The 23,386-nt window shown below is 37.2% G+C and overlaps 3 protein-coding genes across 6 annotated transcripts in view; all 3 read left to right on the top strand.

Moving 5' to 3' along the window:
* The window catches only part of Pc (chromodomain protein polycomb), a 35,964-nt gene extending 26,937 nt beyond the window's left edge, over positions 1-9,027 (top strand). Inside the window, exon 3 of the mRNA XM_034984570.2 lies at positions 6,241-9,027. Within this exon, the coding sequence (XP_034840461.1) occupies positions 6,241-7,011 (771 nt within the window). The 3' untranslated portion in view covers positions 7,012-9,027. The remainder of the gene's footprint in view (positions 1-6,240) is intronic.
* A 2,907-nt stretch (positions 9,028-11,934) lies between these two features.
* LOC117996714 (uncharacterized) lies at positions 11,935-13,859 on the top strand. The gene is made up of 2 exons (XM_034984846.2): positions 11,935-12,437; positions 13,232-13,859. The coding sequence occupies exons 1-2, from the start codon at positions 12,117-12,119 to the stop codon at positions 13,727-13,729; spliced, it is 819 nt and encodes a 272-aa protein (XP_034840737.1). The 5' UTR covers positions 11,935-12,116; the 3' UTR covers positions 13,730-13,859.
* A 1,236-nt stretch (positions 13,860-15,095) lies between these two features.
* Positions 15,096-21,341, top strand: Fuca (alpha-L-fucosidase). 4 transcript variants are annotated; one of them, XM_034984841.2, is made up of 7 exons: positions 15,096-15,460; positions 16,467-16,773; positions 17,133-17,274; positions 18,004-18,470; positions 18,830-18,970; positions 19,670-20,031; positions 20,753-21,341. In XM_034984841.2, the coding sequence occupies exons 2-7, from the start codon at positions 16,530-16,532 to the stop codon at positions 20,870-20,872; spliced, it is 1,476 nt and encodes a 491-aa protein (XP_034840732.1). In that variant the 5' UTR covers positions 15,096-15,460; positions 16,467-16,529; the 3' UTR covers positions 20,873-21,341. The 4 variants fall into 4 exon arrangements, with proteins under 4 accessions (XP_034840732.1, XP_069365429.1, XP_069365430.1 ...); XM_069509328.1 differs by having other exon boundaries at positions 15,097-15,460; positions 16,478-16,773; XM_069509329.1 differs by lacking the exon at positions 15,096-15,460 and adding an exon at positions 16,312-16,400 and having other exon boundaries at positions 16,478-16,773; positions 19,670-19,853.
* The last annotated feature ends 2,045 nt before the right edge of the window (positions 21,342-23,386 follow it).

The raw sequence follows: 23,386 nt of genomic DNA, 5'->3' as shown, positions 1-23,386 counted from the left end.
TGCTAACCGACTTCCTTATAAGATTTAAAAAATGATTGGATAGGTTTTGAAATTGGATCGGGAAAGAGTCAACCCGTTAAATCGGTCCATATAGGTAGATATTATTGATATCGCAAAAGCCTTTGACAGGGTTTGGCACAGGGCACTTCTATCGAAACTAAGTACCAACCTACGGACTATACTCATGAAGCCTGTTGGATCGCCACCTTTCTTGATGGACGAATCATCAAAGTCGCTGTCGACAGTTTTTGCTGGGAACTTAATCCCATCAATGCTGGCATCCCACAGGGCTCAGTATTATCAATTTATCACCCACACTGTTCATCCTGCATATCGATGACATGTTGCATGACAGCAACATCCATTGCTATGCGGATGACAGTAGGTACGGGTGACGCCCTCTAAAAAGGTTGAGCACAGCTTTCTCGAGGATCTAGAGGAGTGTAGAGCCAAGCTTGTGTCCGACACAGAAACTTGCTTAGGTAAAGTGTCAGAACGGGGTACTTGGGTAGGTAAAGTACTTACTTACGCAAAATCTATATTACCTAGTGCAATTTAACCCGTCAAAGACACAAGCTGCAATGCTCTGAGGAGTTGTTTGACCTCATTCCACCCTCCTTTTTCTACAACCGTAGGTAGGTAGGTACCGCAGGCTACCGCAAGCAATTTCAACCTTGCCACCTGGGTGCCTGGTGCACTTCAACTGCCCGTTGTGCCAGATCCTTTTTTCGACGCACATGCTTAGTTGGAGAGGAAAGGGGAATAGGTACTTATTAGTCATTTTAAACATGTCTATACCTAGTAAGTAAGTAGGTAGGTACCTCTAGGTAGGTATTCTTTAAAAAAAAGAACACCCTAGACTCGTTTAGAGACAAAATGCTGGGTAGGTAGCTACCTACCTACCTACCTACCTACCTATTAGGAAGGCTGTAGGTACCTACATTGTCGAAATAAAAAAAACTGTCAAACAAGCCAAATTCATAAATCCATCTGGACAGTTCTCAATAGGTACTTAATTGTAAACTCATCAGTCATCACTATCATTTTATCCCTGCCTATTTAGGATCATCTCATCATTTACCAATCAATGTTTCAACTCTCAATCCTATAGAAAATGTGGTGCAAACCCAAAAAAACGAACGAATGTCTCGGCCAAACCCATCACAAAATCGGCTCGTCTTCCAAATACAATGAACTCATCACCTTGGTATCATTTTATAATTGTTGATTAACTCGTTAATTACAGCGATCGGCTCTAATTGGCGTCTATGATACCGACTTGTGGTACGCCCATGGCAATGCCAGTATAACAAAACCACCATTTTATATATACGCCCAGTTCAAGCAAAAAACGACTTTACTGTCATGTAAATAGTAGGTAGGCGGGCCGCATAGGTACCGTGGTGGGCTCGATACAGGCGTTGCGGGGGTGGAGGCAGATGGAGCGGGGGCGGGGTCCCTCTCCCGTCGCCCCGCCCGCCGGCCAATCGCCGCGCAGCCGTACGCTCTCACCTTGCGTGCACGTCCCAATGATCCTTTTTATTTTTTTACAATATCCAACGTTTTTGTTTAATTTTCGAATGAAGCTTTGAAGAATGACAGAAATGGTTGATTTGTTTTTTTTTGAGTCTTGGTCGAAGTATCTTTTGAATTTTGCATATCAATTCTTTATACCTACTTAAAAGTTTAACTGTGAAGTTTTTTTATTGATTTCTTCACTGTAGGTTCTATCTATGTAGTTATTTCCACTTGTGCAGTTTTTTCAGTTTGTTAGTTTTAAGAGCCAAGGAAAAATATAGGTAGGTAGGTACCTTATACTTTATTACCTACCTACCTATATTTTTCCTTGGCTCTTTTTTACTTGTTTTTTAAGTGCTAACTTAAAATAGCAAAATTTTATTCAGTTTCCCTTTTCAACTTTAGCATTTCAGTAGGTGGGTAGGTACTTACTTATCTCGGTAGCTTTTATAATAATCAAACGACTTAGGTATTGCAGCCCAAACACAATCAATAGGTACCTGCTACAAAGCTTTCTCGCAGCTTTTAAGTGGGTAGGTTGCATTGCATTGATAAAGCGTTGCAAATGCCGAGAAAGCGTTGTCACCTTGTCATACTAGGTAGGTAGATATGTTGGGGCTAATGTGTTTCAAGCAAAAAAGTACTTTTGTAGACTACTGCATGGCTCTATACCTAGCTCAACGATTAAGGAGCGAATTGAAATGCGAAAGATCGTTAGTCCAAACTCCACCCGTCGCGTTGCCCGTCGTAAAAATAAAATAAAAGGAAATGCTGACTGACTGACTGAGTGATTGACTGGACAGATCGGGCTGAAATTTGGCATGCAGATAGCTGGTAGCTAGGTACCTAGGTAAGTACCTATTAGTAAGATGTAAGATGTGATGTGTGGCACAGTTTAGAAAATAAACATCTTTTCTTTTTTTCTTTCTATTATGACGTTGATATCCGCTAAGAAAGGATTTTTTAGAATTCCATCCCTAAAGGGGTAAAACAGGGGCTTAAAATTTGTGTACTCCACGCGGACGAAGTTGCGAGCATGAGCTAGTAAAAAATAAAACTAAAAAAACTCAAACTAAATTTCCATTAAAATGAAATAAAAACCGACGTCACTACAAAGTCACGCCGTATACTGCAGCTCCCAACTCACCCCCTCATTATTAAAACCAATAAGAGGCGAGGGTTCACAACAGGTAGGAGCTTTCGAAACGCCCTATGTGTAATAAGTTACGAAGCAAAATGGACTGTAATATCAGGGAGTAAAGTTGGTTTTCGTGTGTTTGTAGAAAATTGATAAAAGAGAAAGGCCCGTAATAAACATCAGGTTTTATATTAGACAGTTTTCTTTGTAATTTGTGTCGCCACAGGTGTCCACTATGGGATTGCAGTTTGTCATGGATATTAAACGGTATCTTTGTGCCCCGCTATCTTTTTGTCTCTGCAGTGATAGCCAGTGGTTATAAGTATGTCGCGCGTCCGCCTTCTTTTCGGGGGGGTCGGGGCTTCGATTCCGGAGACGCATCTCTAAGTTCGCAGAGTTAAATATCACTTGCTTCACCTAACTGAAAGAAAACCTGCATGCCTGAGAGTTCTCCATAAAGTTCTCAAAGGAGACGTGTGTAGTCCGCCAATCTGCACTTGGCCAGCGTAGTGGACTAAGTAGGTAGGTACAGTCAGCAACAAAACTAGGTTTGCACCCGCCCGTACAAGCGATGGATGGTTGCAAACCTAGCTTTGTTGCTGACTGGCCTAAGTACTTACCTATGGCCAAAGCCTTTCTCATTTTGAGAGGAGATTCGTTCTTTTTTTTAATTCAGATATATAGGTACAAGTTAGCCCTTGACTGCAGTCTTACCTGGTGGTAAGTGACGATGCAGTCTAGGATGGAAGCGGGTTTAGGTACCTAGAAGAGGTATGACAGGAAAGGGATAAATCCATGCCCCTTTGGTTTCTACACGGCATCGTAGGTAGGTACCTACCTATACCCGAACGCTAAATCGCTTGGCGGCACTGCTATGACAGTAGGGTGGTAACTAGCTACGGCCGAAGACTTCCACCAGACCAGACCAGAAATTTAGAAATGATAAAATTCCAAATCCCTGATGTCAGGAAAAAATCTTGCGTCAATACCTACCTAGGTATCTACCTATACCTACTTATACTTACCTACCTATATAAAGTCAATTTTTTTATAAGTATTTTCTTCGGTGCCTAGCCTAGCCTATCTAGGTACTTACCTACTTACCTAAGTTACTTACTTATTAGAAATCCATCATGCATTGCCAGACACTAAAGTCAGAGTGCACTCTCCTAGGCTGAGATCTATCTATACCTACCTAGAGCGCACTCTGACTTAGCTTAGACTTAAGACAGAGTTAAAACTATAGGTAGGTAGGTAGGTATAGGTATCTCTCACATAAATCTGTCTCGTTTTAACTCAATCTTAAGTCTGAGCAAAGTCAAAGTGCGCTCTACTTAGATCTCAGCCTTAGTGTCATGGGAACCCCCGCCAGACATCCTTAAAACGTTAGATAATACTTACTTAAGTACTTAATTTATTATCAATGGTTAACAAATAAACTATTAATAAACTTAAATCTAAAAAAAAAACATCATTAAATTAAAACTAAAATAAATTAAATTAAATCTAAAACCTCGTCGAGACCACCGCAGCGAGGCATTGTACCCAAGATGCTGGCAGCATTACCCCTTTGGATGGCCAAACTAATTCTTTGACCAAGGTACTTACCAACTACTGTCTGGCATCGCATGACGTGATTTGTAATGTTATTCTGAAGAAAATAGAAATAATATACCTAATAATAGAAAATAGAATAGATTTTTCACACCTTTATCTCTCAAAGCCACCATGATCCAAACAAACGTTGCTCCTCTTTTCCTCCTAGTGTTTGGGACAAGACGCAGAGAAACTTTCAGCTTTTATAAAATAAGGAAGGTCTGGCACGCGCTGGCTCTTAGGCTATGTGTACCTAGGTGTAGGTAGATAGGTAGGTACGTGGCAGAAAGTAATGTACATCGGCCTTTAGAATGGCATTGTACCTATAAGTAGGTATTACGTTTTGTCGGTCTTAACGACAGAGACAACCAATCTGCTATCTCCTTCTAAAGGTCGATTAACATTACTTTCTGCCACGTACTGTAGTCTCAAAATAAATACCTGACCTGACTGTAATACCTAAACTATATATTTTTAAAACTAAAAAATATTCATGAATTATTATTGTTAGAAAAAAATTATACCTACTTACCTAGGTATAGGTATAGTTTCTAAACGTTCCCAAATCCCAATATGTCACGCTAAGGTCACGCTCATGTGCCACCATGACCAAATGACAGATGTCAAAGTCAACTATAAACGGCACAGATAATAATTGTAAGTAGATAACAATGTTGCCTGCTTTCTGAATTTTCCCACATAAAAAGGACTAATAATTACCAGGATAAATTGGACGCTTGTTTTTACCGACTTCTTTTAACATAATAGATAGGTAACATTTAGCAAATAGGTATATAACTTAATTGGACGCGAGTTTAAAAAAATTAAAATTTTTTTTTATTTCTTTATTTCTTTATAAATACCTAAAGAAAAAAAAAGATAACATTGAATTATTATAAATACCTACCTGCTAACCCGGTGCGGGTGAACGCGAGTGACGTGCGGGTGTGCGGCCCCCACTCCACCTCATACCCTGATTGCCATCTCAACCTGTCACGGACTTACCTATAGGAACCGTAATAGGTAGGTAACTACGTGCGTTATAGGATCAAGTAGATATAGTAGGTGGACCAGAATCTCATGAAAATACTTACTTATTGAAGTGGGATCCCGGAGTTCGCAGCGCCGCTGTACACTGTGAGTATCCTGTGTACCTACACAGTGCACTGTGGTGAATATTGTAGTGAATTATTAATATTCACAACGCAGTACTATGTACATGGGGTGTTCGCGAGTAGGTAAGTACTTAGTGTTGCTAAATTTGGAATTTCATTTAATGAGATTCTGGTTTACCTATACCTACCTTACCTATTGTTTTGTTAGTTAGTGGTATTATTACTCAGTTTTGACATTGCATGATTGTAGAATAATTGTAAATAGGTATGTTGTAACGGCATTTGGTGTCGCGGCGTATGTTTCGGGCTCGATCCCGGGGGAGATAGCCGACAGCTGTTGTTTCGGGCAGGTGCGCTCCGAAACTGCGAACCCGGACCGACCTGCGTCTCTGCCTTTTTTTAATCCAAAACCAATAGTCAATACACACTTTTTTTGTTGTAATGTGTGCATGTCACCATGTTAGGTAGGTAATTGCATGTTTGAAAACTAATTCTATTGTATGTTATTATCGTCGCAATAAGTACCTACCTAGGTACCTAATTTACTGTGTGCCTGCCAAAACAATTTGCTGCACCAAAATTATTGTTGCCATTTGCTGCTATTTCATTTTATTAGATACCTACCCACTTGATAGAACTAGGTAGGTATTTCTGGTAAAACAGAAATCAGAAAGTTAAATTAACAGCGTTAAAGTTTTAACCCGGTCAAATCGCGAATAATCAGCGAGGCTATAGGTACGTGCACTGTGCAACCCTTAGTACCTACCTACGGTGCACGCCACCGGCCACTCAGTCACGCCACGCTAGCGCAATCGCGCGCCCGCGTTATAATGCCCATCGGTACCTAAATAACCTCGGTCTTTTTCTTTTCAGAGCAAAGTGGAGTATTATGTGAAATGGAAAGGTTGGAAGCCGAAACACAACACATGGGAGCCGGAAGAGAATATTCTCGACCCGCGACTCATTCAAAGCTTCGAAAGAGGCGAGGAAATACGAAGGCAAGGGCGAAAGAGGGAACGAGAACATTCACCCGTCGAGCGAGCGCGCAGTGGTTCCGAAGAGCGTCACCCGCCACCCGGGAAACGCAAGGCAGAAGTTTTGTCGAGAGAATCGGGGAAAATTGGCGTCACGATCACGATGAGTCCGCCGGCCAAACGACACGATTCCACCAAACTGAACGGTGGGAGGACGCATGCCCAGCCCCCACCACCGGCGGCACCTCCGGGTGGTGCGGCTGCGCCAGCTTCTCCTGCAGCCGAGGCTGCTGCTCCGAGAACGGGACCTAGAAGAGCACCACATTCACCCGAAGAAGCGGACGCACATACACCTCCGGAACGAGAAAGGCGGACTGATTCTCAACCTACAGCGACAGCACCAGCCGAACCGAAAGGTGCTCGTCCGCCACCGCCCACCCCGCAGGCTGAAGATGAGGACTCGTGGGGAGAGGCGCCCGTCGCTGCACCCATGCCACCCCCGCCCCCACCCCGACGAGGGGCAGCCTACTGGATGGCACGGTCTCCTGTCGCCGATCAAATCTTCATCACAGACGTTACCGTGAACCTCCAGACGGTCACTATTCGAGAGTGTCGCACGGAAAAAGGTTTCTTTAGAGCGCGTGAGCACCGACCGCTTGACATAACGTAAAAATTTAGTTTTGAATTCTCGTACAAATTTTTATTAATAGACATTGTACAGGCATGTAGCTAGTATTTATTTAGTTGTTACGTGAGATGTGACAGCGTAGACGGACCGATAAAGTGAGATCGATTCCTAGTTGTAATAATGCCTGAATATAGGGATCAGAAAACGGATGCGAGTCAAGTTTTCACTTTCCATAGTAACCTCAAGGCGATACGACCACCAATTTGTAAACAAATAGGCAAATTATTGTCAATTGTTAAAAATAGAATGTCTATTATTTGTTAACTTATTGATAATAATTATATTGACTGGTTATTGTACCTCCCAGTATACTACTTTATGAATGTAAATTAGTTTAATGGCTCTACCTACTGCTTTAATATGGACTTTTAGAGAATATTTTATACTTAGTGTATCTAATTGCAGCTTAATTTCTAATGGATTATTGCCACTAATTAATTAACATTGCCATACCAATTCTATTAACAGCTGTAATGCATTATCTATACTTACCTACTTCTTTTGAGAGTACCTACTATTTCTTTTCGGATATAATATATAGAAAAAAATCTGTAATCTATTTAATGTCGATCCTTGTAAAATTGACATTTTAAAAATTATTAAACGAATCTCTTGTAATTTCTGTTTAGATTAAAGCTAGGGCACTGTACATACCTACTTAAAGGCTCCCCCACACAGCCGCGTTATTATCTGTCGATAATATCGCATGCGTTATTGCGATATCTGTTTTCAGTACATTTTGTATTAGGATGGTCAAATAGTTACACACTGCTGCGATAATACGTCCTACTTCCATTGCGGCGTTATTATCGCAGCAGTGTGTAACTACATGACCATCCTAATACAAAATGTACTGAAAACAGATATCGCAATAACGCATGCGATATTATCGACCGATAATAACGCGGCTGTGTGGGGGAGCCCTTAATCATCATAGAACCTTGTTTTATTTTTGTTGTTTGTTATTTATGTGAACTGCATTTTATTGTTCCAATTAGATCTTGTGATGTATTTTTAGGTTATTTATCTTGTGAAAATTCAATGGATATATATCATTTAGGAATGGTTTAATTCAGTGAAGAAAGATTGAATAATATTTCTTCTTTCTATAATTTTAATAATACAGAATAATTATTGTTGGTTTATAAAATGAACAGATTATTTTGTTTGTACATATTATAACAGTTATTTTGACGGTATATTTTGATAATAGGGTTACTACGTTGATATTTATTACATGAAGCTTATTAAATCTTGGTAGTTAACCCTTTACAAGTAAGTAATTAGATATCGATACCTAACGCTATCGATGAATAAGAATTTGTGTTCTATAATTTCTATTGTTATATCTACCTATTATTTGGTTCCTCTTATTTAGTAAAAAGTGAGGGTGTGAAGTCGTTATTTAAGTTTTTAATTAATGTTTCTTAAATAAAACAATTTTATCGATTCTGTACTTACATCCATTTCTAAATGGTAGACTTTCAAGTCGAGCGTCTGCGGACTGCGGCGCCACTGACAGACGTCAGCATTAGTGTTGCTGCGCTCGAATGACGTTTCCTACATTTGCATAGTAGGAACATTAATCTAACGCTCTGTCGCGGTGTCACTGCCGACGCTCGAGTCAAAAACCACCTGCAGTGGTATAGTCATTTGAACTTAAAAATATTTTCTTGCTTAAACTATGAAATTGCATTTGATTTCTAAAAAGTTCAAGGCATTATAAAAATTAACATATATAACTATATATAAATATCTAATATGTATATTATTATAATATCTTTCAAGCAAAGTATTCAACCGTCTTAATAATTTTTTATTTGTGATAAGAAGTTATGGAATGAAATTGTTTTATTTGAGGTATTTATGAGTTGAATAGTGCATTTTATAGCAACAGTTGTAAATAGTGTAAATATTTTATGATAGAGCACTTGTTTTATAATGTGGTAGTCCTTACACATTGTAGACTGTAAATAAATGAGAATGAAATAGACGAAATGTTTTTTATTTTGGTCTTCTATAAAAAAGTTAAAAATAACAGCTCAGAATTGTGTAATATTTACACAAATGTATATTTGAATGAATCAAATTACATTATCAGTACTCAGACAATAAGCTGATCTATACTCACGAGGGATCTATCTTCATTCATATGTTTTTTTTAAATAGCTGCTAAGTTGTCATGGCAAGCTACTTTGGGTATAGATGGTGTAACAAATGTTGGAGCGAAGCACTATTTAAATATTGAATTATTTCTCTTGATGATCTAAAAGGTAAGTACTAAAATCAAGAGAATGGAGAAGCGGTAATGATACGCGAAGAACAATTATAACAGACTAGATGATGCCCGCGACTTCGTCCACGTGGATTTAGGTTTTTTTTTAATCTCGAGGGAACTCTTTAATTTTCCAGGATAAAAAGTAGCCTATTCCTTCCCCGAGAACCAAGCTATCTCTGTATCGAATTTCGTCAAAATCAGTTCTACGGATGGGCCGTGAAAAGCTAGCAGACAGTAAGTACATTAGTATGGATTTAGGTCTTCGGTAACTGATCTAACTATCAATCGGTTTTTAAAAGAATATCTGAGAGCAAAAAGCAGCAAAGTTTCAAAGACCGTATCGTATATTGAATATTCAAAAATGCACTAATTCTACTAATATTATAAATGCGAAAGTACCTCTGCTGTCTGTCTATGCTAGCATTTCACGGCCCAACAGTTCAATCAATTTTGATAAAATTCGTTATAAGTAGGTACTTAGAGTAGCTTATATCCCGGGGACGGACATAGGCTACCTTTTAGACAGGAAAATAAGGAATCTCTACGGGAGTAAAAAAACCTAAACCACAGAAGATAAGTATAACAATACTAACGTACCTACAAACTCACGCGGACGAAGTCGTGGACATCATCTAGTTAAATATAAATTACCTATATAGGATTTATAGTGTAAAATTATATCAATAAAGTTTCCTTGACGTTCCTTATTCCTAGTTTTTAGTTTTATTTTCGATTTTTAATTCTTATATAACAAAATTAGCACAATCTAAGACTATTATTAATAGTGTCTTGTAAAAAATACATTAAAAACCGGTACCACTCTGAGGGTAGTCCCTCCCGCAAATTGCTAAAGCGCTGGACCATGTCTCATTTTCATCGATATGACGTCAACAAATTATTTTGTTAAAAAGCACTAAAGCATTTTTGAGGTTGGTTTATTGCATTTTTTGGAAAGCAGTTGGCAACACTAACTCAAGCATTTAAAAAAAATGGCGTTGACCATAGTGAAGTAGGTAAGGTACTGGTATCTATGGCGTTCGTTGACTGACTTGATGAATCTTGAACATAGAGTAAAGCAATGAGTAAACAATAACTATGGAGAGGCCCTATTCTACTATAGCAGAATAGCTTATACAAATATCTATCATATCGACACATTCATATCAAATAGTATGTTGTCTCTTTTTAACCAACCGACACCTGCATATGCAAAAAAAGACAAGCACATGTTTGTTGTGTACTTTTTGTCACAACATCATGTGTGACGTCATGAGCCTACCGTCGCGTGACCGGCTAATGGCAGCGACGCCATTTTACGCGCCTAGATCTGCTGTCAAAAGATTGTTTACTCCGAGGTTTACTCCTAACAATTTTGTGATTTTGGTCCCGTTTTGGTGATAAATGCAACAAGAAACTAGATATAGTACTGCTAATTAATGGAAAAAACATGTTTTCGTGTTGTGTTAAGCAGTGTGGTGCAAGAAAAAACAAAAATCAACCTCAATTGACCCTTCACAGGTTAGTAATGAGATTTTACCGATTATGTCCAAAGTCTAGGTTTTTGTGTAATTTATTGATACATAATGATGATCTATTGTATAATTACTAAGACCTGTTTTAATCCTATGGCTTGTAATACCAGTATTTCCTTTAATTTAACTTGTTTTGTTTTTATTTTTGTTTATATAGCGGATAGTGATGTGACGTTGAAGTTTATATATCGATATTTTCCAATACTAGTTTTTTACTCAACAGATTTCCTGTAAATGGAATTTTGAAGAAGAAATGGTTAGAGTCTATTGGCTCTGAAAATATAAACCCACGGCATAAAAATTGGTATGTCTGCTCGATGCACTTCGACGAAACTTGTTTTAACAAAACTCTTGATGTGACAAGATTACGTGAATTAATATTTTAATAAATTATTAATAAATTTTTCTTTACTTATTAAATATGTTTATACATTATTCAGTGTTATTTTTATTTTATTTACCTTTTCAAACCAATGTCCAAGAATGATGATTTTGAATTATTTGTTATTCGTACTGAAAAACATTTGATCTATAACTTTAAAAAATTCTCTAGGTACTTTTTTTAATTTTCACTATGCCTCGACGCTTTCCATTTCCGTGTTTTCATTACTTAATAAATTCACGTAAACGAAGTTGGGGGCAACCAACTAGCATAATACATATAATAATACTACATATCTACATAAGTTTAAAAATATATACAATATAAGAGGTTATTAGTATATGTAATTGTATATGTATAGTATATAAGTAGGTATTCCGATTATAATAATGACTAGAGAATCGCCCCAGCTTCGCACGGGTTCAAAATCGGTTCAGTAGTTCCAGAGATTACTTCCTACAAAGCAACTTACAAACTTTCCTTCTTTATAAAATTAGTATAGATAGTAGGTCAAGAAAAGTTCGAAACATAAGAACGAATTCAGGCACAATAAATATCGATAATCGATATAAGCTGGAAGTGTAAGTTCTTAGTTACAACCCTACTAGAAGCAGCCATCTTACGCGCCAGCGTTTTTTTAAGTAGTCACGCTGATTTTATAGGTAGGGCCGGTCCATATTATTTCCTAGGTCATTGGAGTAAAGTAATACACTGGAAATCTTGAATCGAGTGTTGACTTGAGTCTTGACTGTCATGTTGTTCATTTTATATAGAAAAGAAAATATTTAGTGGTTCAGTTTAGCGAATAGTCCAACGATTGGTCGTCGAATGTTAGTTTCTGTTTGTCTATAAATCCAATGTTTACGTTTTTCTCATTGGCTGAACGAGCAGTGTAATGTTAATGGAGTGGTCGAAGGATAAAACCTTGAAACTTATTGAGCTACTGCAGCTGAATGCTAATTTATGGAATCCATCCCTGTGTGATACGCGCAGAGATAAACAAAAGCGTAAGGAGGAATTGCGTGGAATAGCCGACATTCTGAACATATCAGTGTCTGATGCTACGAAGAAGATCCAGCATCTTCGTACACAATACAACAGAGAGTCCGCTCGCGAAGCCCGATCTGACAACGAATGTTATATTAGTAATTGGTATGCTTATGAATACCTGCACTTTATGAAGGACTCCAATAAACCATATAGGGTTTTACTCTCGGTAAGTTTACCTAATAAAAAAACTCAATAAGAAAGAACAAGTATTATAACTCAGACATGAGTCTTAAGATGGATGCCTGTAGTAATCACACAAGCATGCAATAATGAATTAAGGAATATATATATACAGTTTTGTTGACTAAAAGTTGTAAGTAAAGGAGGATCTACATCTCATCATGGCTCATGAGTCGCTTAGCTCTCAGTTGAACGTCATATTCTGCACTGCACAAACTGAACTGCAGCTTCATATTGATCCATGTACAAACCTGCAAGCTTAGTGGCTCATAGCTCGCATGTGTGAATCCTCCTTAAGAATTACTACCTACCCCAATGTTATTTTTCCATTAGGGTTATCAAAAAGTTAGGTAGGTAGGTACTAAATTACATGTATCAATCGGGTTACCGTAAAAATATATTGTGACAGACATTAGCGGCCTAGTTGTGACAACATATATGAATCGATTGCGATTGGTCCGAATTTGGCCTTTTTATTTCCTCTATATTTGTAAAAACCTAAATCTATGCACACAAAGTCACGGGCTAGTTTAAATATATAGAAGGAACAGGTGACTGACTGACTGACTGATCAATCTATCAATGCACAGCTCGAACTACTGGATAGATTGGGCTGAAATTTGGCATGCAGATAGCTATCATGACTTAGGCATCCGCTAAAAAAGGATTTTTGAAAATCCAAAACTACCTAACTGCTATGATTTTAGTTACCAAAATCTACCTCCTGTGGTAACTGACGCATAAATATATTTTTTAATAACCTGTTACTTGAAATTTCAGGGCAATCAAGACATCAACATCACGTTGCAGGGAACAGAAAACTCTGCTTCAGAATGCAAGCTTGACAATCTAACAACACCATCTAAAATAGCACGCACAGATTTGCTGCACTCATTCAAACCTGACATAGTTTACCCTGCAAACAGGGATGAGTTTTCGGTATTCGGAGAATACATTGCCAACGAATTGAGGTCTTTAAAAGGTGAAAAGAATTTATTAGTCGCGAAGAAAAAGATTCAAGATGTTATATTTGAAGTGAAAATGGGCATGATAAATGAGCCAAGGGTGGAGCAAACTGTACATACATGTACTGTTTATACACCATCAACCCAATCTCATACTTCCATCCACAATGGCAAACTGTATACAACTCCAGTCATGAGCACCATACCTTTAGAGACATTAACAACATCTCAAAATCCACCAACATCAGGGATCAGTGAAATAATCATCAACGGTGCATGCCACTACTCAACATTCAAAGTTGATGAACAATAGCATTGTTAACCACTTCCTAATGTGGAAGTGGATAAAAGTGACGGTTATAATATTAGAAACGAATAGACTGTAAAAAAATAGTGAAATTAATTTGTAGCATTGGAATTGATGTAATTAGAATGAAGAGCTACACATAGGGCTAAATCTAAAAATAAATTTTAATATCAAGCCTGATTTATGATTTAAGTAAAGATGTTTTAAAATTTGGGAGGTCCGAGATCAGGTTAATGCGCCGGGTTAATGCACTACTGAAGTTTGAGTCGAGTGTGATTGTTTACACCTACCAGCTGCCCCGCCGCTGTGTGCCGCCCCGGGTCATAGCCCCTATTGCCCCTAAGGTAAATACATCCCTGAGTGTACTGTCTAGCCTCCAAGCATGACCACCACAATTTTTATTTTTCAAGAAGTTTTTGAAGAATCACTTTTAATCAACTTTCTAAAAGGAGGAGGGTTCTTAATTTTACATTTTTTTATCTTCTTATGCCATCTCCTACCAGAGCTTGAGTTTCGGAAACCATTATAGCTAACTAGATTATATTCACTGCTGCTTGAAACAGTGACCTTATGATTTCTGTATATTAAGTTGATGAAATCTGTAAATGTTGGTCATGCTACATATGGAATGTATACATATGAATATATGTAACTTTATTTTGTCATTAACTTATAGTATCTAGTCAAGAGCTTAAGTCTCATAATAATAATTAATTAAGTCACATCAATGAATTTATAGACAAATTATGCCATAGTGTGACATGGGTTGTTGCACATTATTTTTATAATATATAAGTGCTAAGTTCTCATAATGATGAAGTCACATCAGTGAATTTATAGACAAATTATGCCATAGTGTGACATGGGTTGTTGCACGTTATTTTTATAATAAGTGCATGCTGTTTTAAAATTAAGGGATGTGTTAGTATTTAAATAATTATTATAAATAACTAGGAATTAAATATCCCTTATATTTTTACCTAGACATCAGAAGGCAGAGGTTCTCAAATGAATTAGTCTAATAAAAGTAAAAACTACATAATTTTGTATTATTAAAAATTCAGGGTTGCCACGTGTATTCATTATATTTTTAATTTAAACATGTTTTGTTAAATTTTTTCGAACACTGGTAAAATTACAAGCATTTCTTGTAAGTTAAAAATAAAACACATTAACAAATTGAACATGTAGATACTTAATGTTAAATTATTTTACTGTAGGTACCATTAGAATGAATTGTACATAGTTGGTATACATTATTATATAGACCGGAATTAAATGAGCTAAACCAACATATTAAAATCTGTCTTGTATTATTTATGTTCCTATCTTTTTAGTATTGCCAGTTAGGAATTAAATATTTTAGTTTTGGGCAGTCTTTACTCTTTATATTAGCTGTAAATAAATAATTATTCTAATAGCTTAGAATTTTGACAAGACATGTATAGAATAAGATTAAACTTAGGCCCAAAACACGTTGCTGGTTATTAGGCATACAATTATTTGCGCCCTATACTTTTTCAATATTTTAATCGCCGGTATCTTAAAATGGTCATTTATTTACATATTCACATAGCCTTACAGTATGCCTACAGTAGAGTATTGACTAACCATACTTATCTACATTACCACTCTACTTATTGGCTGGCAGTCTTCGCAGTTCGCTCGACAGGCGACAGTCGCCGCCGCAACGAGTCGGCGAGACAGAAAAAGATAACAGTGCTGCGTAAATAAACAGTAAGTTATTATTATTATTTTGCTAATAATTAAACACTATCGATAAACCCAGTAAAGTTAAATAAAATATTGGATTGTATCAGAGGAAGATATTTAGGTATTTATTCTGAGTGCCGATTTTTCAATCGTCAAAATAATAACTTTTATCGAGGAATCAGATATCTATGGGTTCATTATAGGTGGGTTGACGGTGGGTTGGGACTTAGGTGTCTAGCGGTGATTGCCTAGCCCTAGTAACTAGTCGTCTTCGGTCTATTAGGAACAAGGAGGTTCGATCCCGGACACGCACTTAAATTAATAATTATTTTAAATAAGTATTACTTGCAGTAACGGTGAAGGAAAGATCATGAGGAAACCTGCATGCCTAGAGTTCTCCATAATGTACTCAAAATTCTGTGAAGTCTGCCGATCCGCACTGGGTCAGCTTGGCAGACTATGGCCTAAACCCTTCTCTTTTTGAGATGAGATCCGAGCTTAGTAGTGGGCTGGTGATCGATGGGTTGATCATGAAATTTCTGTTACCTATACATGCCTACAGCCTACAACAGGTATTAATATAACTAACTAGTGTGTTATTTATGTATTCGGTAGAAAATGGGTAGAAAACAACAAACAGACCGACAATAAAGCGATTTTATAAAAACGTAGGTAGGTGTTTATGTTTTATTCGTAGATAGGTAGGTAACTTTTAACGGAATGGATTTTAAAAAAAAATGGAATATAAAATAAAAACTGGGATCCCAAAAATAGTTTTGTGGATCGAATGTTACTGAACGTATGCAGCGATTGTCAACATAAATGACAGTCATTGATTTTCTAGGAACACTAGGAACAAGTAAATGTGTTCTGTGACTAGGAATCTGTGGCCGTTTTGTTTACATGTGCCGGTCACAGCAAAATTTGAATTGTAATTAATTAATAATTATAAATTAATACCTAGGTACCTACTTCTCTGTAATGTGTTTTACAAATATGTTAATGGTCTAACGTTTTTTATTGTAACTAGTTGGTTTTTAGGTTTCTAGGATTCATCTATACGTGAGCACTGAGCACACGTGTGTTTGTGATAATGAGAAATTTGCTCCTATTTCTTGTTATATACAAAACCAATGCTGAATTAAATGTGGATTACAATTTAGTGGAGAGCAATAGCCTGGAAAATGTGGATAAAACTTACGCTCCGAACTGGAAGGACTTGGATACCCGCCCTTTACCGGAGTGGTACGACAAAGCCAAAATTGGTATTTTTATGCACTGGGGAGTATATTCGGTACCAAGTTTCGGATCAGAATGGTTCTGGAGTAATTGGAAATGTAAGTAGAACCAGAGTTTTACTACAAAATTCTGGCATTTTATACAAAAACTAAGCACTTTTATACAGCACATAGTTCCAAACGGGTAAAATTCGATATCGTTTGGCAGGAGAAGGGGGTTGAGAGGGGTAGGGGGGTGTCCCCTATCCCTCGACCCGGGGCCAAGTCGACGAGGAGGGTGGACGGGGGGGTGTGGAAAATTTATAAAAAAAAACTGAGCTTAGGCGATCTACCTTATTATAACTGTACACACCACATGTTGTATAAATAAAAAATAAGAGAAAACTGCCAAAAGATATAATTAATTCAGGGTTTATCTAATTTTAAGCAACTTTTAAAAAGTCTCCCCCTTGTTGTAGTATCTGGTGACAACAAGACTGTTGAGTTTATGAACAAGAACTATCCTCCAGGATTTACCTATCAAGAATTTGCACCTATGTTCACAGCAGAGTTCTTTGATCCTGATGCTTGGGCTACTTTATTTGCCAAAGCTGGAGCCAAGTAAGTATTTTTTGTTTATTCAATGACAATTTAGCCTCTGACTGTAATTTCACTCGGTGGTAAATGAAAATGCAATTTAAGATGGAAGCGAGCTAACTTGGAACGGGTATGGCAGTTTAATTTAACCCATACCCATAATCCGTTTCTGTGTAGCATTGTACTGGAATGCTAAAGTGCTTGTCCATAATTGTCTTTGTCCATTATGTTAGTAACTAGCCACGGCTGAAACCTCTCTTCAGACCAAACCAGACCAGATCTAGCTATTAAATTTTAATAAATTATATAAGACTGGTGATAGCCTAATGATTAAAACCTCAACCTCACTAGCTTACACCTTAATCACTGTGCACTGGATCAGGGTGGCAGGCTTTGGCCTAAACCTCTCTCATTCTGGGAAGAGACCCATACTCATATGATGGGTTCATCATACAGAAGAAGCCAATAATAATATGTGGAGAATGCCTTTGAGAGGTTCATTTAAAAAGTCTCATATCCATATAAATTACTAGCTGATGCCCACGACTTTGTCCGCATGGAATTAGGTTTTTCAAAAATCTCGTGGGAACTCTTTGATTTTCCGGGATAAAAAGTAGCCTATGTCACTCCAGGTCCTTATCTATACCCATGCAAAAAATCACGTCAATCCGTTGCACCATTGCGACGTGATTGAAGGACAAACAAACACACTTTCGCATTTATAATAAGGGTACTGATAATGAAACATTTTAGGTATGTCATCATAACAAGCAAACATCATGAAGGATACACCCTTTTCCCATCACGTCGGTCATTCAGCTGGAATGCAATGGACGTTGGCCCAAAACGTGACATAGTAGGAGAAATAGCACAAGCAGTCAGACAGCAGGACCTAAAATTTGGTGTATACCATTCTTTATACGAATGGTTTAACCCAATATACTTGGAAGACAAGGCAGCCTTATTCTTAACTAAAAATTATCCTATGACAAAATTATGGCCAGATTTAAAACAGCTTGTGCATGACTACGAACCGTCTGTCATCTGGTCAGATGGTGATTGGGAAGCGTTTGATGCATATTGGAACTCAACGGATTTACTTGCTTGGTTGTACAATGAGAGCCCGGTTAAGGATGAAATAGTTGTCAACGATAGATGGGGTATTGGTATCCCTTGTCATCATGGTGACTTTTATAACTGTGCAGATCGATATAATCCTGGTAAGTACTCATAATATAAATAGGTATACTTAAATCCCTTGAAAACTCTTTAACTTTCCAGGATAAAAAGTAGCTTATATATATAGTAGTTTTTAACTATATCCATGCAAAAAAGGTGATTGAAGGACAAATAAACACCTCTGCATTTTTACTATTATTAATAGGATGTATTGCATACCTATTTTTTTATTTAAATCATCACTTCTCTCACTAAATTCATCTATAGTCTATTGATATTCAAAAAAATTTTTTTGAGCAACAAAGCTTAGATAACTTGCATATTATACAAATAGATACACTTAATATTATACTGTAGTGTATTATACTATACCTATGTCCTCTATAATATTTATTTTCAGGCAAACTACAGAATCATAAGTGGGAAAATGCTTTCACGCTTGACTCAAAGTCCTGGGGCTACAGACGGAATATGGCTTTGCACGAAATACTGTCCAATGAACAGCTGCTCGAGCAAGTGGTTTCTACGGTCAGCTGTGGGGGTTAGTACAATTTATAAACATAATGAAACATATGAATACAAAAGTGAAATGAAAAAACATGAAAAAAATCAAAAATTGCATAAATACTGAAAAGTATAAAACAAGGCGTAAACTGAAGTGGGTATTTCATTTATCAATTTACATAATAATTAATTTTTGCATATAACCAAATTATTAAATTTTTATAAGTCATCAAGGCGTACTGGCACGTCCATTGTTATTGTATACATAAACACTCAAGTACAACCTAATGACCCAAAACTATTGGGTCGTTGACCGCATCTTTATCATATTTATACATAACTGTAACGCCTATTTACCTACAGATAGTCTCTATTTGTCAATTTTATTATGATCCGATTATTAAATCCGAGTCTAAAATTATTGTAGCATTTTATTATTAAAGACACATGTCGCCAATAATCGATTTTTAGCATAGTCTTGTAACTTCGCTAATAGAGACTTAATCTACACCCATTGATATAAATGACAAGATATGGTATAGCGAACAAAAATTTTCACGGTTTTGGAACTAAATAAATCAGCGCCACTTCTTAGATACTAATGAACGACCCGTTTGAAAACCGGACATCACTGAGGTTGCATTGGTGATAAAGCATGACTGAGTCAGTGCCATTTTGTTTGTTCAATAGCCCTGTCCATACAAAGTAAAGTCAATGTCTACATCTAATATTTCAGGTAACGCTCTCATAAACATAGGACCAACTAAAGAAGGCACAATCGCACCAATATTCCAAGAGAGACTATTGACTCTCGGTGATTGGCTATCGATCAACGGTGAGGCCATATACGGCACTTCACCGTGGCTGCACCAGAACGACACATACAACGCCAATGTTTGGTACACGTGCACCAAACGAGGGTACGACGCCCGACGTCCTACGTCGCGACCAACACAGACTGACGTCATAACTGCTGTATACGCGATTATTCTCCAATGGCCGAAAGACAATTTGCTCAAAGTGAGCGACATGGCTCCTTATCTACACACAGGCACTTGTAGTACAGTAGAGTTGCTTGGCAATGAGGGAATATTGGATGTAAGTTATTTAGGTTAAGTGGTGTTTGAAGTATGCTGTTTACATAAGATTATTATTTAGGCAAATAGAGATATTTTTTATTTGTAAATAACCATTGCAATGATTTGAAGTAGGTGAACCTTTGTTGCGATGGCTATCTAACAAGTTGTTAGAAAAAAATGGTCAAGTGCTAGTCTTATTCGCACACGAAGGGTTCCGTACCATCGGAAATTTTTTTGTAAGGTGGTAAACGTTTTATGAAACTTTTATCGCTGTCATTTTGAAATTCTTTTTATTTGTTGTTATAGCGGCAATAAAAATAACATTCTGTAAAAATTTCAACTCTGTACCTATTACGTTTCACATACATATATTATGTTATATAGCCCGCTAACAGACGGACGGACGGATGGACGGAACTACAGCGGAGTCTTAGTAATAGGGTCCCGTTGGCACCGTGGATTAAGTTTTTAAAAATCCCGTGGGAGTTCCCTGGTTTTTTAAGAAACCAAAGTGGCATGGGTTTATTAATTACTGCCACCCCCCTTCTAGGTTAGCCCGCTTCCATCTTAGACTGCATCGTCACTTACCACCAGGTGAGATTCCAGTCGAGGGCTCGCTTGTATCTGAATAAAAAAACGTATAGGCTGTGAAAAGCTAGAAGACACACACTTTCACATTTATAATATTAGTACCGATACGGATTTTTATGTCATGTAACTAGTTTTCTTTTTGATTTCAGTGGAGAACTTCCTACGGCGTAGCTTATATCAACTTACCTGATAAAGCTACAGTCAAATCGAGGCACGCATGGACACTAAAACTTACCCAAAAATGTCCCCCTAAGGTTTTTGCAGTGTAAACTTCTTCAATACCTCCATTTCATTGTGATTTGATACCCGATAAAACGAAAAAGACAATCACATACAGGGTGTAACCAGAACTCTAGCAAAAACGAAGACTATACTACTGATAATGGTAACACCAAAAAAAAGAACGCGAAAATATTCAAAAAATCCTATATTTTGTAAAAATTCACGATATATTGCAAATAAAACATCTGACTGACGCTAGAGGTCAACGAACATTGCGTAAGTAGGCCATTCGGAGTCAATGCCACGTCGTAGGCGGGGCATTAACCCCAGTTTCACTTTTTAAAATTAAGCCGAATTTTGTTTTATTGAGGATATTAAAAAATTAGACCCATTTTAGATCTAGTTTTTGGGTACAATTGTGTAAAACTGTTGTTTAAATTTAAACTAAATTGTTCTTATTATGCACAGTTATTATGGATACCAAAGAAAATAAAAGATATTTAACATTGAACAAAAGTATTTTATTAAAGTACATTTCACACAAGTTTTTAAAAACATAATATACACGTTTACATTGATCGAAACCTATAAGGTCTGACAGGTTTAGTACTGTTTTGGAATGATTTCAAAAATACATACAAGCAACACAACGCGACGGCACGTGAGATATTAGAGGCAGCGAGGCTCAATAATATAATTGGCCGCTTGCCGCGCAATCCCCGTGCCCACGACAGTCGCTTCTTGTAGACAGACAACAAAATGATCCTATAAGGATTTTGAGGTACGGAACCCTAAACATCACGTCGATCCGTTGCTGTGATTGAAGGATAAACCAACAAACGATAAGAGTTCCCGGGATTTTCAATCAATGTAATCTTATTATTCTTCACCAATTAATCATCATCATCTCAGCTGGACATAGCGGTCTCTTGTAGGGACTTCCACACGCCACGGTCTTACGCCGCCTGAATCCAGCGGCTCTCTGATACTTGTTTGATGTCGCCATATGAACCTAGTCTTGAGGAGTCTTCCAACACTGCGTTTTACGGTGCGAGGTCGCCATTCCAGAATCTTGGGATCAACGTCTATCGTATATGCTTAGCAACCCGCTGAGCTTTGTCGGTTACTCTCTTCTACAGATCTCATTTCATTTTTGATCACGTAGAGAAACCCCAAGCATAGTTCTTTCCATCACCCGCCGAGTGACTGAGCGATTAATGGTATAGAATACCAGGCAGACCCGGATAAAAAATCGGATGCCAGGATAAAGGTATTTCCTAGGTCCAAATCAGATGTGTTCGCGGTATCTAAGCCTGTCAGTCCGTATGCACACTTAGGATTATTATAGGTACCTATTTGACATAGAAATAAATAAAATAGGCAGGTACATACAGTACGCGACAGAAAATAATGTCCATCGACCTTTAGGAGATAGCGGATTTGTAGAGCATTGTCTCTGTCGTTGACACCGACAAAACGTCATATAGGTACATGAGTGACAGAGAACGCTCTATAAAGCCGAAATATCATTCTAAAGGCCGATGTTCATTACTTTCTGCCGCGTACTCTACAAATTGTGCGGTAGTCGGCAGTCCTAATATCAATATTATGCCAACATTATTTTCAAGACTACATAATATTAAGGGATATGAATCCAAAAAAGTCATGGTACCAATGTCATGAGTACTCAGCCAATTTTGATTGTTATGACCCTGAAGTAATTTACTTATTGCTCTTTGTATTCTATAATTATACTTACTTAATGGACCTGGTACATCAATATACTTATTAAGGTAACAGCAAAAGCTATTTAGGTGTACTTATCCAAATGATCTTCCCAAATTATTTCGTACTTTTTAGGGTTCTATAGCCAAATGGCAAAAAACGGAACCATTATAGATTCGTCATGTCTGTCCGTCCGTCCGTATGTCACAGGCACTTTTTTATCTATACAGGCATTGACATTGACCATAGTATTGCTTTGCCTGTCTTTCGAGTAAAAGCTTTAATATTTTTAAGAGCTCTTTTAAAGTTTATCAAGAAATTAAGGAAAATATAAATGTACCTATGTAAGTACTTAATATTATGAAGCTATGAACTTATTTTGTAATATTACTTTATTTTAAATCTTGCCTTTTACAATTTATTCTAACTTTATTTCATCATCAAAATACGAAGCATATGAAAAAATAAGGCTAGGTATAATATAGACTAACATAATTTTTGGTACATCGATCTGAGTTAGGTATTTTGAATCAAACCTAATATTTTTAACAGCTAAGCACCGCATATTACGAAGGTACATGAATTATTCAAACGCGCAATATTCTATTCTGAACAAGTTGTACATACAGTTTTGTCTAGGAAATAGAAATTTCATCAGTCAGGAAAACAGTCAAATTGTGTTGAAATGGAAGATCTTTCTTTTTAGAGTTCCGTACCTGAAAAGGAAAAAAGGAACCCTTATAGGATCACTTCGTTGTCTGTCTGTCCGTTGTGTCTGTCAAGAAAACCTATAGGGTACTTCCCGTTGACTTAGAATCCTGAAATTTGGCAGGTAG

This window comes from Maniola hyperantus, chromosome 3, assembly GCF_902806685.2.
Source record: "Maniola hyperantus chromosome 3, iAphHyp1.2, whole genome shotgun sequence".
NCBI lineage: Eukaryota > Metazoa > Arthropoda > Insecta > Lepidoptera > Nymphalidae > Maniola > Maniola hyperantus.
Note: the sequence above shows the minus strand (reverse complement) of the source record. Positions and strands in the feature narration are given on the sequence as shown.